The 15492-nt window shown below is 31.9% G+C and overlaps 1 protein-coding gene across 1 annotated transcript; it reads right to left on the bottom strand.

The window, feature by feature from the left end:
- Positions 1–13390: 13390 nt before the first annotated feature.
- LOC131611255 (uncharacterized) lies at positions 13391–14109 on the bottom strand. The gene is made up of 2 exons (XM_058883336.1): positions 14046–14109; positions 13391–13811 (listed from the first exon to the last, which is right to left on the bottom strand). Exons 1-2 carry the CDS (start codon positions 14101–14103, stop codon positions 13510–13512), a joined length of 360 nt encoding a protein of 119 aa, XP_058739319.1. The 5' UTR covers positions 14104–14109; the 3' UTR covers positions 13391–13509.
- Between the last annotated feature and the right edge of the window lie 1383 nt (positions 14110–15492).

Raw genomic sequence — 15492 nt, 5'->3', positions numbered from 1 at the left:
CCTGAAGAGAGAATACATCATATGCAAATACGTTTCACCCATATCGTGAGTCATATGAGAACTATGAAAAAACATTTTCAAATGAGGAACTATTTGTAAAAATTATTATCTAAACTGTAGCTGGAAACTCAAAGTTACAATGATTTCCAAATTTAAGGATTTAGTGACTATGACACACACACACACACACACACAGACACACACTCTCTCTCTCTCTCTCTCTCTCTCTGGAAAATTGCATGAATACGACATGGAACTAAAATAAATTTCCGATTACAAAGATGATAAGAAAAAAGAAAAGAAAAGTATTGTTCTAAAAGCCATAAGCGTCAAAGATATAGAGTTAGAAGATAAAGAGTGTCAAAGTAAAAGTAATGAATCTATAGAATTCATGTTTAATAAATTCAAAGAATTTCTAAAGCATGAAAAAGAAACCTAAAGGCTCCGGAAGCAAATTGAAGGAAGTTCCTCGTCCTTTCCTTCATGTCATCAATGTAGAGAGAAAGGGCACATAATAAAAAACTACTCTCAAAACCAGAGAAGAAACCAAAATCAAAGAAAGTTCAAGAAATTCTAAAAGAGAGCATACATATTATGGGATAATGATGTTATATAATCTATAGATAAAGAAGAAGCAAACTTCTGTCTCATACAAAATCATCAAGATGATAAGGTAACTTCTCACTTTTCCTATCAAGATTTATTTCACTTGAAAACAAACACACATGTAGCATGGCAGACTCTAGATACATTAGAGCATGCAACACTTGTCCTTTTTGCTGCATAGCGTGCGTAGTGGGTGTACTACATATTACATTTTGTATTCTAGCCCATTTGTTCTTATCCATTCAAATGAATTCTCCCTTCAATGTAGATTGTTGCCACATATACCCTAGGAATGTATTTATTGTTTTTCTTTTTATCTCAGCTGCTTCCAGCCTTCCGCTTTCCTTTGAGTCCTAGTTGGTTTCCCCGATTGTCGTTCCTAAGATCATCAGAACTAACCTTATAAAAAATATCAAACACATAAAAAATACAAAAGAGAGCATTTATTGTGCTCTTTGCAAACTAGTTTTAAAACATCAAAATACAGTAGATTTAATTACTAAATGATAAAACAAAAAACAATAATTAAGAATTAGGACTATAGTAACTCACAAAATGTGCGTTATGATTATCCCAATGGAAAATTATAGTTTGCCCATTGAATGAGAATAAAATTTGGAAATCTATAAATATGGTTGCATGGCCAGTTAATTTCATATATCAGTTTATATAGTTTTAGTTAGTTATAGAGTTTAGTAAATACTCTCTGTGCGAGAACTTTTGAGATGTTATAATATTAAAATGAAATAATATCTTATTGTTCAAAGGAGGTTCCAAGCATGTGAGATATTGGAACGAACTCTAGTATGGTCGAAGGGTAGCTTCTTAGTTCAACGGGATTAAGCATGAAGTCGAAGGTTGTTCACATGCTTGTGTTGAAGATGCTAGGGTTGTTAGCATGTTAAATTAGGTTTAGTGTTTAAACCCTAATTTGATAAGTTAGCTTGTTTATTAAGTTGGCTTGTGTAATGGGACTTGTGGAAAAAGCCCATTAGTTAGTATGTTAGGTTTTATTATAAAGAGCATACTAGTCTCTCATCATTGCTAAGCTGCAAATCCTAATTTAGGGTGAGAGAGGTTATTTGTTATTCTTGTAAATTTGTAATCTTGCTTTAGGAGAAATTAAAAGAATAACAGTTATAACCAATTCTTGTGTTCTTCTTTTCTTCCCGAATTCCCTAATATATTTTGTTCTTGACATCGTTTTTCACAACAAATTGGTGCGGTGAGCGTGGAGAAGATTCCTTCAACAAAGTATGAGATTGAAAATTTCACCGGAGTGAATGATTTCGGTCTGTGGCACTTGAAAATGAATTCCCTACTAGTACGGCAGGGTTGTTTAAAAGCGTTGAAAGGAGCGGCAGCTATGGACGTTGCGTTAACGGAAAGAGAGAAGAATTTGTGAGATATTGGAACAAACTCTAGTATGGTTGAAGGATAGCTTCTTGGTTCGATAGGATTAAGCATGAAGAAAGATAGTTGTTCCCTTGATGTAAAGAGTTAGGTCCATTCGAATGTTGCTTGCCATGGTGGCACAGTTCGATCTTGAACTGGAACAAATGGATGTGAAGACTGCGTTCTTGTATGGTGGTCTAGATGAAACGATCCTGATGAGGCAACCTAAAGGATATGTCAAAAAGGGGAAGGAAGATTATGTGTGCAAGCTATAGATATCTTTATACGGGCTAAAAAAATCTCCTCGACAGTGGAATATGAGATTCGACAAGTTCATGGCACACATAAGTTTCATTAGAAGTCAGTTCGACCATTGCGTTTACTTCAGATTTCGACCTGGTAATTCATTTGTTATTTTGTTGCTTTATGTGGATGATATTCTAATAGCAAGCAACCATGTTGAAGATGTGATGAGGGTGAAGGTTGAACTCAATAAGGAGTTCGATATGAAGGATCTGGGAGCTGCTTCCATGATTCTTGGAATTGACATTCGAAGAGATAGAAAGAAGTTGATGTTATGCTTATCTCAAGAAGCATATCTACGGAAGATTCTCGAAAAGTTTGGTATGTCGAATTTGAAGCTAGTTGTGACTCCAACAGTCCCTCAATTCAAGCTAAGTATTGATTAGTGTCCTAGTAGTGATGTCGAAAGAGCCTATATGAATAACATCCCATATGCTAATATAGTTGGTTCTTTCATGTATGCTATGGTCTGTACTAGACCCGACATAGCATATGCAATAAGTCTTGTAAGCAGGTACATGGCGAATCCTGGAAAGGCTCACTGGCAAGCATTTGAGTTAATTTTAAGGTACATAAATGGGTCTCTGAACAGAGTCCTAATTTATGGTGGAGAATTGGGTGAAGACAGTAAAGCAGCAATTGAAGGATATGTCGACTCTGATGATGCAGGTTGTATAGATTTCAGAAAATCTATTTCTGGATATGTTTTCACTATGTTTGGCACTGCAATAAGTTTGAAAGCAACACTTCAGAAGGTTGTTGCTCTATCAACCACTGAAGAGGAGTATATTTCCCTAACTGAAGTTGTGAAAGAAGCATTGTGGCTTGAAGTTTTTGCAAAGAAGCTAAAACTTCAAGGTCGAGGTATCACCGTTAAATGTGATAGTCAAAGTGCAATACACCTGTCGAAGAATTCAGCCTATCATGAGCGAACTAAGCACATTGATGAGAGGCTGCATTTCGTCAGAGAAGTAATCGAGCATGGAGAAGTCCAAGTGCTGAAGATTTCGACTGAGGACAATGCTGCTGATATGATCACAAAGACATTGCCAAGTTGCAAGTTTTTCCACTGTATGAAGCTGATAAAGCTGCATGAAGAAAGCTAATTTCTTCCCTTGACGTTGTAGAGTTGGGTCCAAGGTGGAGATTTGCGAGATGTTAGAACGAACTCTAGTATGGTCGAAGGGTAGCTTCTTGGTTCGACGGGATTAAGCATGAAGTCGAAGGTTGTTCACATGCTTGTGTTGAAGATGCTAGGGTTGTTAGCATGTTAAGTTAGGTTTAGTGTTTAAACCCTAATTTGATAAGTTAGCTTCTTTATCAAGTTGGCTTATGTAATGGGACTTGTGGAAAAAGCCCATTAGTTAGTATGTTAGGTTTTATTATAAATAGCATACTAGTCTCTCATCATTGCTAAGTTGCAAATCCTAATTTAGGGTGAGAGAGGTTATTTGTTATTCTTGTAAATTAGTAATCTTGCTTTAAGAGAAATTAAAAGAATAGCAGTTATAACCAATTCTTGTGTTCTTCTTTTCTTCCCGAATTCCCTATTATATTTTGTTCTTGACATCGTTTTTCACAACAAATTGGTGCGGTGAGCATGGAGAAGATTCCTTCAACAAAGTATGAGATTGAAAAGTTCACCGGAGTGAATAATTTCGGTCTGTGGCACTTGAAGATTAAAGCCCTACTAGTACAAAAGGGTTGTTTGGAAGCGTTGAATGGAGCGGCGGCTATAGGCGTTGCGTTAACGGAAAGAGAGAAGAATTTGTGAGATATTGGAACAAACTCTAGTATGGTCGAAGGGTAGCTTCTTGGTTCTACAGGATTAAGCATGAAGAAAGCTAGTTGTTCCCTTGATGTTGTAGAGTTAGGTCCATTCGAATGTTGCTTGCCATGGTGGCACAGTTCGATCTTGAACTGGAACAAATGGATGTGAAGTCTGCGTTCTTGTATGGTGGTCTAGATGAAACGATCCTGATGAGGCAACCTGAAGGATATGTCAAAAAGGGGAAGGAAGATTATGTGTGCAAGCTAAAGATATCTTTATACGGGCTAAAAAAATCTCCTCGACAGTGGAATATGAGATTCGACAAGTTCATGGCACGCATAAGTTTCATTAGAAGTCCGTTCGACCATTGCGTTTACTTCAGATTTCGACCTGGTAATTTATTTGTTATTTTGTTGCTTTATATGGATGATATTCTAATAGCAAGCAACCATGTTGAAGATGTGATGAGGGTGAAGGCTGAACTCCTTAAGGAGTTCGATATGAAGGATCTGAGAGCTGCTTCCAGGATTCTTGGAATTGAAATTCGAAGAGATATAAAGAAGTCGAAGTTATGCTTATCTCAAGAAGCATATCTATGGAAGATTCTCAAAAAGTTTGGTATGTCGAATTCGAAGTCAGTTGTGACTCCAACAGTCCCTCAATTCAAGCTGAGTATTGATCAGTGTCCCAGTAGTGATGTCGAAAGATCCTATATAAATAACATCCCATATGCTAACATAGTTGGTTCTTTGATGTATGTTATGGCCTGTACTAGACCCGACATAGCATATGCAGTAAGTCTTGTAAGCAGGTACATGGCGAATCCTAGAAAGGCTCACTGCAAGCATTGAAGTTGATTTTAAGGTATATAAATGGGTCTCTGAACAGAATCCTAATTTATGGTGGAGCCTTGGGTGAAGACAGTAAAGCAGCAATTGGAGGATATGTCGACTCTGATTATGCAGGTTGTATGGATTTCAGAAAATCTATTTCTGGATATGTTTTCACTATGTTTGGCACTGCAATAAGTTGGAAAGCAACACTTCAGAAGGTTGCTGATATGATCACAAAGACATTGCCAAGTTGCAAGTTTTTCCACTATATGCAGCTGATAAAGCTGCATGATGAAAGCTAGTTTGTTCGCTTGACGTTGTAGAGTTGGGTCCAAGGTGGAGATTTGCGAGATGTTAGAACGAACTCTAGTATGGTCGAAGGGTAGCTTCTTGGTTCGACGGGATTAAGCATGAAGTCGAAGGTTGTTCACATGCTTGTGTTGAAGATGCTAGGGTTGTTAGCATGTTAAGTTAGGTTTAGTGTTTAAACCCTAATTTGATAAGTTAGCTTCTTTATCAAGTTGGCTTATGTAATGGGACTTGTGGAAAAAGCCCATTAGTTAGTATGTTAGGTTTTATTATAAATAGCATACTAGTCTCTCATCATTGCTAAGTTGCAAATCCTAATTTAGGGTGAGAGAGGTTATTTGTTATTCTTGTAAATTAGTAATCTTGCTTTAAGAGAAATTAAAAGAATAGCAGTTATAACCAATTCTTGTGTTCTTCTTTTCTTCCCTAATTCCCTATTATATTTTGTTCTTGACATCGTTTTTCACAACAATTATCATGTGTAGCTATGTTCTCATTTGTTGATGTTAAGTTTGTGCATTATTGTGCTCATATTAATCTATCAAACTTATTTGATCTTTTATATTATTCTTTTGTGTGTTATATATGTATTACTCTTATATATTATTTATCTTTTACACTTAAGTGTCAAACCTAACTAAATTAAAATATATAAATATTATTTATCTTATATGTAAATAATCAAATTATAAAATTTAAATTTTTATATGTTAATTAATCAACTAATTATATTTAACACATAAATAAAACAAAATAAAAAAAATTATAAATTTTTTAATAAAAATAATTTATTAAATATAAAAGGACAACCAAAAAATGGAAACATAAAGTTTAACCTATACAAAAGTTGACAAAAATATATAAAGTTGGACATGTCGAGCATATTTGTTAAAAAAAAAAAACTTTAAAAAAAAGAGAGAGAAAGGCTAAAATGTTTTCACTTTATTATATTTTAATTTTTATTTTTCAAAATTAAGACATTTGGAAAAGTAATTTTCAAAGTAGGATATATTAGGTATTCTTTGTCATTCAAAATAAATAATTTGGATATTCTTTTTAGAAAAAAGATTATATAGAGAGAGAGAGAAAGGCTAAAATGTTTTCACTTTATTATATTTTTATTTTTATTTTTCAAAATTATGACATTTGGAAAAGTAATTTTCAAAGTAGGATATATTAGGTATTCTTTGTCATTCAAAATAAATAATTTGGATATTCTTTTTAAAAAAAAAGATTATTTAAAAAATATGTGTTTATTATCTTATAGAACACAAGAACAATTGCGTATATGGGTGCATTTTATTTGCTAAAAAATAAGGGATTAAACAACATAACTTTAGTTGTTCTGCATTTGATTTTAAAAATGTTCACGAGACAAAACAAAAATCAAGAATAGAGATTGGACAGAAATTAAAATTTGTGTCTCACAAAACTATGAGACAACCTTTTGTCTATACTAGAAGTAAGGGTGACAAAACGGGTCAGATCCATTGGGTATGTCCGTTTGACCCACCATTTTTGACGGGCCACGCTTAGATTTTTTGACTCGGAGTCTTAAGTTTGCCTACCCTGCCTAACCCTCTTTAAAAGCGGGGCGGGGCGGGTTTTTTCTATAGGATTTTTCTTTAAATATTTTTATACTTAGAATAAAAATTGAATAGTACATCGAGGAGTTAATCCATTAATTTTTTTTTCTTTTTATTGATAAAAATAGAGAATTTGAATACTTACATCTAACGTCATCATAAATTAGAAAACTTATTTTTCTTGTTGTTTAACTTACATTGACTATGGATGCAAGTTAAATATCTTATTATTTAGTAATGGAATAGTAAAAAAAAAATTTATTAATGTTTTATAAAACAATACAATATTTTTTACATATCTTATTATTTAATAACTCTTAAAGACGTGTATAATCGGTTGGATGGTTATGACATATGATCTAAATGATAATAAATATAGTAAATCAAACTATTGAAGTAAATATTTTTTCAGAATTGAAAATAAAGTAGTAAACTATAAAAAATTAAAAAAAATAGTAAATCAAATTGAAAAATAAAATGATTTAAAAAATAGTGGGCAGGCTCGCCTAATCGCCAACTCGTTAGTAAATGGGACGCACTTGATTTTTGAGCTCAGATGTCTAAGTTGGCTCATCCCGTTTCGTCCCGCCTGCTTTTGGACGTACTTAAAAGAGGACCTAAATGGGGCGGACCGTCGCTTCGCTTTCCTTAACTAGAAGCATTTAAAAAACAAAAATATCTTTTAATTTTTTACTAAAAATATATATTCCCTCTCCTCTATTAATATGTATAATATGAAAATAAAAATTATATTTTTTCTAGGACAAATAATTTTAAATACAAAAATATTCTTTTATTTTTTATTAAAAATATACTATCTCTCTGCCACCTCTATTAATATTTATAATATAAAAATATAAAAATATCATTTTGTCGTAGTACAAATTATTTAAAATACAAAAATATATTTTATCTTCTATTAAAAATATTCTCTCTTTCATATGAAAATACAAAAATAATTTTTTTCTTAATTGTTTTCTATTTGATTTAAAAAATGTTCACGGGACAAAACAAAAATAAAGGATAGAGACTGGACAAAAACTAAAATTTGTGCCTCACAAAATTATGAGACAACTTTTTGTCTATAATAGAAGTAAGAGTGACAAAACGGGCAGGACCCGTCGGGTAGGTCCGTTTAACCCACCAATTTTGGCGGGTCGAGCCGAGATTTTTGGGCTCAGTGTCTTAAGTTGGTCCGCTTTGTCAAACCCTCTTTAAAAGCGGGGCAGTGTGGGTTTTTTTGTAGGCTTTTTCTTTAAACTTTTTTATACTTAAAATAAAAATTAGATAGTGCATTGAGGAGTCAATCCATTAATTTTTTTATTGATAAAAAACGAGAATTTGAATACTTACATCTAACGTCGTCAAAAATTAGAAAACTTATTTTTCTTGTTGTATAACTTACATTGACTTTGGATGCAAGTTACATATCTTATTATTTAGTAATGAAATAGTAAAGTTTTTTATTAATGTTTAATAAAATACTACAATTTGTTTATCATATCTTATTATTTAATAACTCTTAAAGATGTGTATTATCGGTTGGATGGTTATGACATATGATATAAAAGATAATAAATATAGTAAATCATTATTATAGTAAATTATTTTTTAGAATTGTAAATAAAGTAATAAACTATAAAAATTATAAAAAATAGTAAATCAAATTCAAAAAAATGATTTAAAAAATATTGGGCAGACTCGCCTACCAGCCAACTCGTTAGTAAATGAGATGTATTTGATTTTCGAGCTCAAAAGTCTAAGTTGGCTCATCCTCCCTATCCCGTCCGCGGACTTAAAACAGAGGCCTAAATGGGGCAGACTGCCCGCTTCGCTACCCCTAACTAGAAGTATTTAAAAAACAAAAATATGTTTTTATTTTTTATAAAAAAATATATATTCTCTCTCCTCTATTAATAGTATAATATGAAAATACAAAAATATATTTTTTTGCTAGGACAAATAATTTTAAATACAAAAATATTCTTTTATTTTTTATTAAAAATATATTATCTCTCTTCCACCTCTATTAATATTTACAATATAAAAATATAAAAATATCATTTATCTTTACTAAAAATATTCTCTCTTTCATATGAACATACATAAATATATTTTTGTCTTTAGTACAAGTTATTTATAATATAAAAATATTCTTTTATTTTCCATTAAAACTATTCTCGCTTCCTTCTCTATTAATATTTATAATATGAAAATATAAAATCACCCCTTTGTCTTAAAAAAAAATCACCCCAAAAAATATGTCACCTTTAATTTAGTTCCTATACAAAATTTCTTCAACTAATGGAGGCTTACGTGGCGTGTCAACTATGTATTTTTGTGGGCCACGTGAAAGACGGTCCCTCACAAAAAGTCAAAATACGTCACTAAAACTATCTAAGAAGATGAAGGTTCATGACACACTTTAAAACCATCACTAAAGCCCAGAAATCATCCCTAAAACTATCTTAGAAGATAAAGATTCATATCAAACCCATAATCCGTCACTAAAAGCCTAAAAATTGTCACTAAAATGGAAGATGAACATTCATATCAAACCCATAATTTGTCACTAAAAGCCTTAAAACTGTCACTAGAAGTATTTAAGAAGATGAATGTTCATTTCCATAACCTGGAAACTGTCACTATAGCATATAAATTGTCACTAAAAGTATTTAAGAAGATAAAGATTCCTTTTCAAAACCCAAAAACTGCCACTATAGCCTAGAAACTGTCACTAAAAGTATATAAGAAGATGAAGATTTGTTTCCAAAAATCAGAAACTGTCACTATAGCCTATAAACTGTCACTATAGCCTAGATACATCTTCTCCCTCTAGAACGCAAATTTAGGCAACAACCCAAAATTGTCATTTCAAAAAAAGTCCAACTCAATGTGAAACTTAGAAACTCAATGGCAGAAGCATGGATTAAAAATTTAAATAGCCATGAAAACATGATTGAGGCACAACAAATCAACACAAATAAATGACATCCGAAAATCAAAGTTCAACATAACAAGGTTCGATTCAGCCTTGTTTTTTGTTTTAAAATGAAATTAATTACTAAATGTATTTAAGGTCATGTTGCGGTGCACTTTGAATGGTTGTTTGCTTGAAACATGACCAAAACAAGAAATTGGAATTCATGTTCATGGACCTTCATGAACCTAAAAATGAACTGCCATGGTGAAGAATTTCAAGAAATTGTGTTAAGGTTATTGACCAACAAGGCAAAGGCTACTCACCAGTATAAAGAAACTACGAAACGAGTTGTTTTAACTCAACTGGTGTGATCAAAAAAGTTGTTTTAACTCATAGAAATAAAACAAAGGCAATTTTCTAAATTCATAGAAATTGCAAGTTGGATGAGTAATTTTTCTGATGAACATCCATCTCCAAACTGTTGCTTTAATGCTCCACACAATGTCTAAAACGTTCCACATATCTTTTCTAAAAATAATCCCATTCCTCCGAATCCACAAGCTCCAACATGTAGCCATCCAAACCATCCCTTCCTTCCCTACTCTCACCTTGGCCCCGAGACAATAGGATCTCCAAGATAAGAAGCTCTCTTTAGAACACTTGAAGTTAGGGTTCTTATAGCCTATCCAGTCACCAATCTCCCTCCAAATGAGACTAGCTACTTTACACTCCAACAAAGAATGATTCAAAGACTTGACACAACCGCGACAAAAAACACACTTGCGCTCGCCAATATGAATAGAAACTCCCCAAGAAAGAAGAAGATCAATAGTAGGAAGCCTATTGATACAAAAACGCCACACAAAAACTTTCACCTTATTGGGAATGTCTCCCTTCTAAATAAGCTTGAAAACAGACTCTAGTATGTGAATTGGACCAAAAGGAATGCGGGACACAGTCAAGAGTTTGAAAAAGCTACTGACCGAAAAAATACCGTCCGATGCCGCTCTCCATATTACCGTGTTCCTGTCATTTGCCTTCGGCTGGAAATGATACATGATCTCGAAAAGCTGCTGCCGCTGGACTGCAACAAGCACCTGCTGCGTTAATACCAAATTCTGCAGCAGAAATTCACTAACAGCTAGCTACAGGAAGACGTCCGGCAGATCCAGGTTGCCCCACTGCCAACTGATGGTGGACCAGCCTCCATTACTTGCAACAGCAGCATCTTTCAAACCTAAAAAAGAAAAGAGCAGCGGAAAGCGAGCACTTAAACTAAGATTCCTCGTGTAATTGCTCAATCAAAAGGAAGTTATGAAACCGTTGCCTATGTTAAAACGACAATTCTCCGCAAAAAAAAAAAACTCTGAATCTTTCACAACAATATTATTTAAATCTCTCCACCATAACGAGCCCTTACCACCCTTCCGGCTAAGGCCACCAACATTAGCCATTAATAAATTGATATCGCCGTAATGGGAATTTAATACGTTATACCACAAAGAGTCGAAATTCTCCAAAATCCTCCACCTCCACTTTTGAAGAAGCGCGACGTTGAAATCATCAGTCCTTTTCAACCCGAGCCCCCCTTTATCAACCAGAAGACAAGCGTCCCTCCAACTAACCCAATGAATTCTTCTTCTCTCCTCCACCCCCTCCCTAAAGGAAGCTGCTAAGAATCTTATTAAACTTCTTGACAAAAATAGACAGAGCTTTGTAGAAAGAGAGCATTAAAATAGAGAGACTTATCTACACCGTTTTTAGAAGAGTTAATCTACCTCCAATGCTAAGGAACCTCCCCTTCCACCCTTCGAGCCAATTCTTCACCTTTTGAAGGAGTCCCCTCCACATAGATAAACTTCTAGAATTAGAGCCAATAGGGATGCCAAGAAAAACAAAGTTCGAACTTTCTTTTTGACAACCAAGGAACGCCGAAGCCATGTCCACCCTATTCGAAGGAATGTTTAAGCCTATGAGCTTACTCTTATGAAAATTAATCCCCATGCCCAAAACCAATTCGAAACCTTTCAAGATCGCTTTAATAGTCCGAAGATGGTTCCAACTACTGTCTCCCACCAAAATAGTATCGTCGGCGAATTGAAGAATATCAATCAAACAACTCCCTTTGATGGAGAAACCCGAGAAGTCTCCGTTTTCAACCGCCTTACTCACGAAGTTCTTTAGACCTTTCGTGGCTAGAACAAATAAAAAAGGAGAAAGAGTATTTTCTTGTCACAAGCCCCTCTCAACCGCAAATTCCTTAGTAGGGCTGCCGTTACTAAAATAGAGATCAATTGTGTTAGCTTATAAATTTATACACTTTCACAACCGTTTTTTCCATTGCTTCTCCAATTGAAGATTCTTTTTATGTTACAAAATTTATTATTCTAAACAAGCCAATGTTACAATGACATGAATAAATTAATGAGAACAATAGTAGTAATAAAAATAATAAAATATAAAAGAAACAATTATGAAAATTAATTACTATCAAAGTAAAGCTTTTCATTTCATTAATTCATAAGTACTTCATTCTTGAATTATTAATTACTAATAATCATAACTTCTAAGGACATGAACTTTGGGAAGAAATTGGTGTAAATGTAAACTTAGGATGCCAAGCATAGTAGAAAATGGCAGATTTAGAAGGATAAAGTGGTCCTCGTTGAATGAGAAGACAATCATCACTAAAAATTGCTGGATCAACAGATAAATATGTTTGAAATCCAGTGCAATTGAACTGCACTTTGATTGAGTACATTGATAAATAAATCAAGTGCAACTAAACTAAAAATATATTATTTATTTTATAAATAAATAATTAAATTGTAAAATTTTAATTTTCTTACGTTAATTAATTAATTTGTTAAATGTAATACATAAATAAAACAAAACTTAAAAAAGGGTTATAACTTTTTTTAATAAATAACTTTATTAAATAAAAAAGAACAACAAAAAAGAATGGAGACATAAAATTTAATCCATCAAAAAATTAGCAAATATATATTGTTCTACATGTCGAACATATTTTTGAAAAAACTTTAGAAAAAGAGATATTACTGAAAAGGCTAAAATGATTTCACTATATTATATTATTACTTTTGTTTTCAAAAATTAAGACTTTTTAAAAAGTAATTTTCAAAGTAGGATATATTGGATTTTCTTTGTCATTCAAAATAAATAAATTGGACATTCCTTTTAGAAAAGGGTTATTCAAAAAAAGAACTTTTGTTTATTTTAAAAAATAAAAGAACGTTTTGTATATATTTTATTAAAACAATAAATTGAAAGAGAATCTTTTCAATGGTTTTGGGTAAAAAAATTTATCATAAAGGTCTTGCTAACCGGTGTCCTCTGTATAATGGTTAAATATTTTTAAAAAAAAATTTAATATTTTAATTTTTAATGTATTAAATACGCAGATTATCGAGATAACTTTATTATTTTAAAGTCTTAACTATTTCTCAGAGATATTGTTAGCATTTCCCTTATAATAATTATGAAAAAGCTTTTAATCACTTGCGTTATTAGCTATAAATCTTACATACTTTCGCAACACTTTTTTCAGTTGCTTCTCTAAATGAACAGTTTTTTACGTTTCACAATTAAGCATCATGAACAAATTGATGAGAACAATAGTAATAATGAAAAATAAAAGAAACAATTATGAAAATTAATTATTATCATGGTAAACAAAAATCGATTCAATATAACTATAGGTTTTAATTTCATTAATTCATAACTACTTTATTTTTGGATAATTAATTACTAATATCCTAAGTCCTAAGAACATGAACTGTGGGAAGAAATTGGTGTAAATGTAAACTTAGGGTTCCAAGCATACTTGAAAGTGACAGATTTAGAAGGATAAAGTGGTCCTCCTTGAATGAGAAGACAATTTTCATTAAAAATGGCTGGATCAACAGATAAATATGTTTGAAATCCATTGCAATTGAACTGCACTTGTGATTGAGTACATTTACAATTGTTTGTTACAATAACCTTCCACACTTCCATTCCATGTGCATATTCTGATGTTTGGTATTGTCTAACTCCAATTTCACTCAAAGCACAATCTCCATATGCTGCAATATTAACCAAAAAAAATCAATGTAATTCATTAATCAAATGTTCAATACAACCAAAAACCAAAATTAACAAATTACATCAAGTCCAAGAATGAGTCGCCCTCACAATTATCTAAAAATAAAACTACAAAATCATTTTTGTGATGTATATATAATATATGCATTTTTTTTTTTTTAAATTTTGAATGGTAGAATAATATGATATAAAAGTTATGAAATATATGTTGATACCTTGAAAAACTAGCACAAGAAAGATAGTGAGGGAGAGAAGATTGAAAATTGAAGCCATTTTAGATTTGAGAGTGTAAAGAGAGGGGTTATAGTTACACTATTTATAAGATGGTATAAAGGCAAGAATCACTAACTGATAAAATACATTGAATTTAATTAAAAGTAAGTTTGGTAATACAAAGGGCTGTATACAGGAGGCAAACTTTTGTATTCTGTCACCAATATTGATTAAGAAAAAACAAAATATAAAATAAATAATGATTTTGTTTATTTATCTGTATTAAATATGGTGCTTTTTAAATCATTCTCGAGGTAAATGAAAACTTCATATGTATAAAAATAATTGGCACACTCTCAAAAAGATTGTCACAAGCAGTTTATTCAATCTATCTTTAATTTAAAATTAAAATTAAATAAATTAATTAGAGTTATGTGCAATTTCAAGTTATTAATATTCACTTTATATTTATAATAATTAAAATAAAATAATATTGTTAATACGAGTAATATTTTATTTAAATATTTAATTCTTAAGGAATTTAACCATAAGACTAAATAGTTGAATGAAAAAAAATGTAAGGACCCTTTGGTTAGTTTTGATAGTTTTAAAACCAAATTGATAAGGGAATGATAGTTCAAAAACTAAATCGACCATTTATTCGTTAATATTATAAGAAAAAGTTTATCTTTTAGGTACATTGAATAAATAATGTATTTGGACAACATATTATTTAGATATATTATTTATTCAATGTATCTAAAAAGTGATTTTTTTTTATAAAAGGGACCGGAATAGTAATTAACTAGTAAGATACCCGTGCGGACAGACAGGTAAATTCATTTTGAAAAGGTATAAAATATATTTAGATATATATGTAATTTAAAATGAATTTCTTAATTGTAAAATGAACAATGATCATATAAATTAAACTTGTTAAAATAAAATATGCATTATAATGATCGGTTAATCAATCGGATGGGGCTGTTTGGAGACACAATGAAGATGGAGTCTTTTCGGTTTCTTCTTGTTACAATTTATTGTGTAGGATTTATATCCCGTTTGGTCCGGCAAATTGTTTTGATTCCGCTTTTGCAGCCATATGGAAGGTTGATGTTCCTTTAAAGGTTAAGGCTTTCGGTTGGAGAGTTTTTCTCAACAAAGTCCCTACCAAAGACGCTCTTTTGCATCGAGGTATTCTTAATTCTTCTTCGAATTTAGATTGTGTTACTTGCAACATTTTTTCGGAATCTTTGCAACACTCCTTTTTGCTTTGCCGTAACACCGCTACTGTTTGGATGGAAATGTCGGAGTGGATTGGATTGGGGTACACTAACTTTCTTGATTTTAAGGAGAGTTTTTTGTATTGGAGTTCCTTTTGTAGAGGAAAGAAAGTTAAAAGAGGAAAAGAAGGAGTTATTTGGCTTGCTATTATTTGGAGTATTTGGT

This window comes from Vicia villosa, linkage group LG6 (assembly GCF_029867415.1).
Source record: "Vicia villosa cultivar HV-30 ecotype Madison, WI linkage group LG6, Vvil1.0, whole genome shotgun sequence".
NCBI classification, from domain to species: Eukaryota; Viridiplantae; Streptophyta; class Magnoliopsida; order Fabales; family Fabaceae; genus Vicia; species Vicia villosa.
The sequence above is the reverse complement of the archived record's forward strand: the minus strand, read 5'-3'. Positions and strand labels throughout refer to the sequence as shown.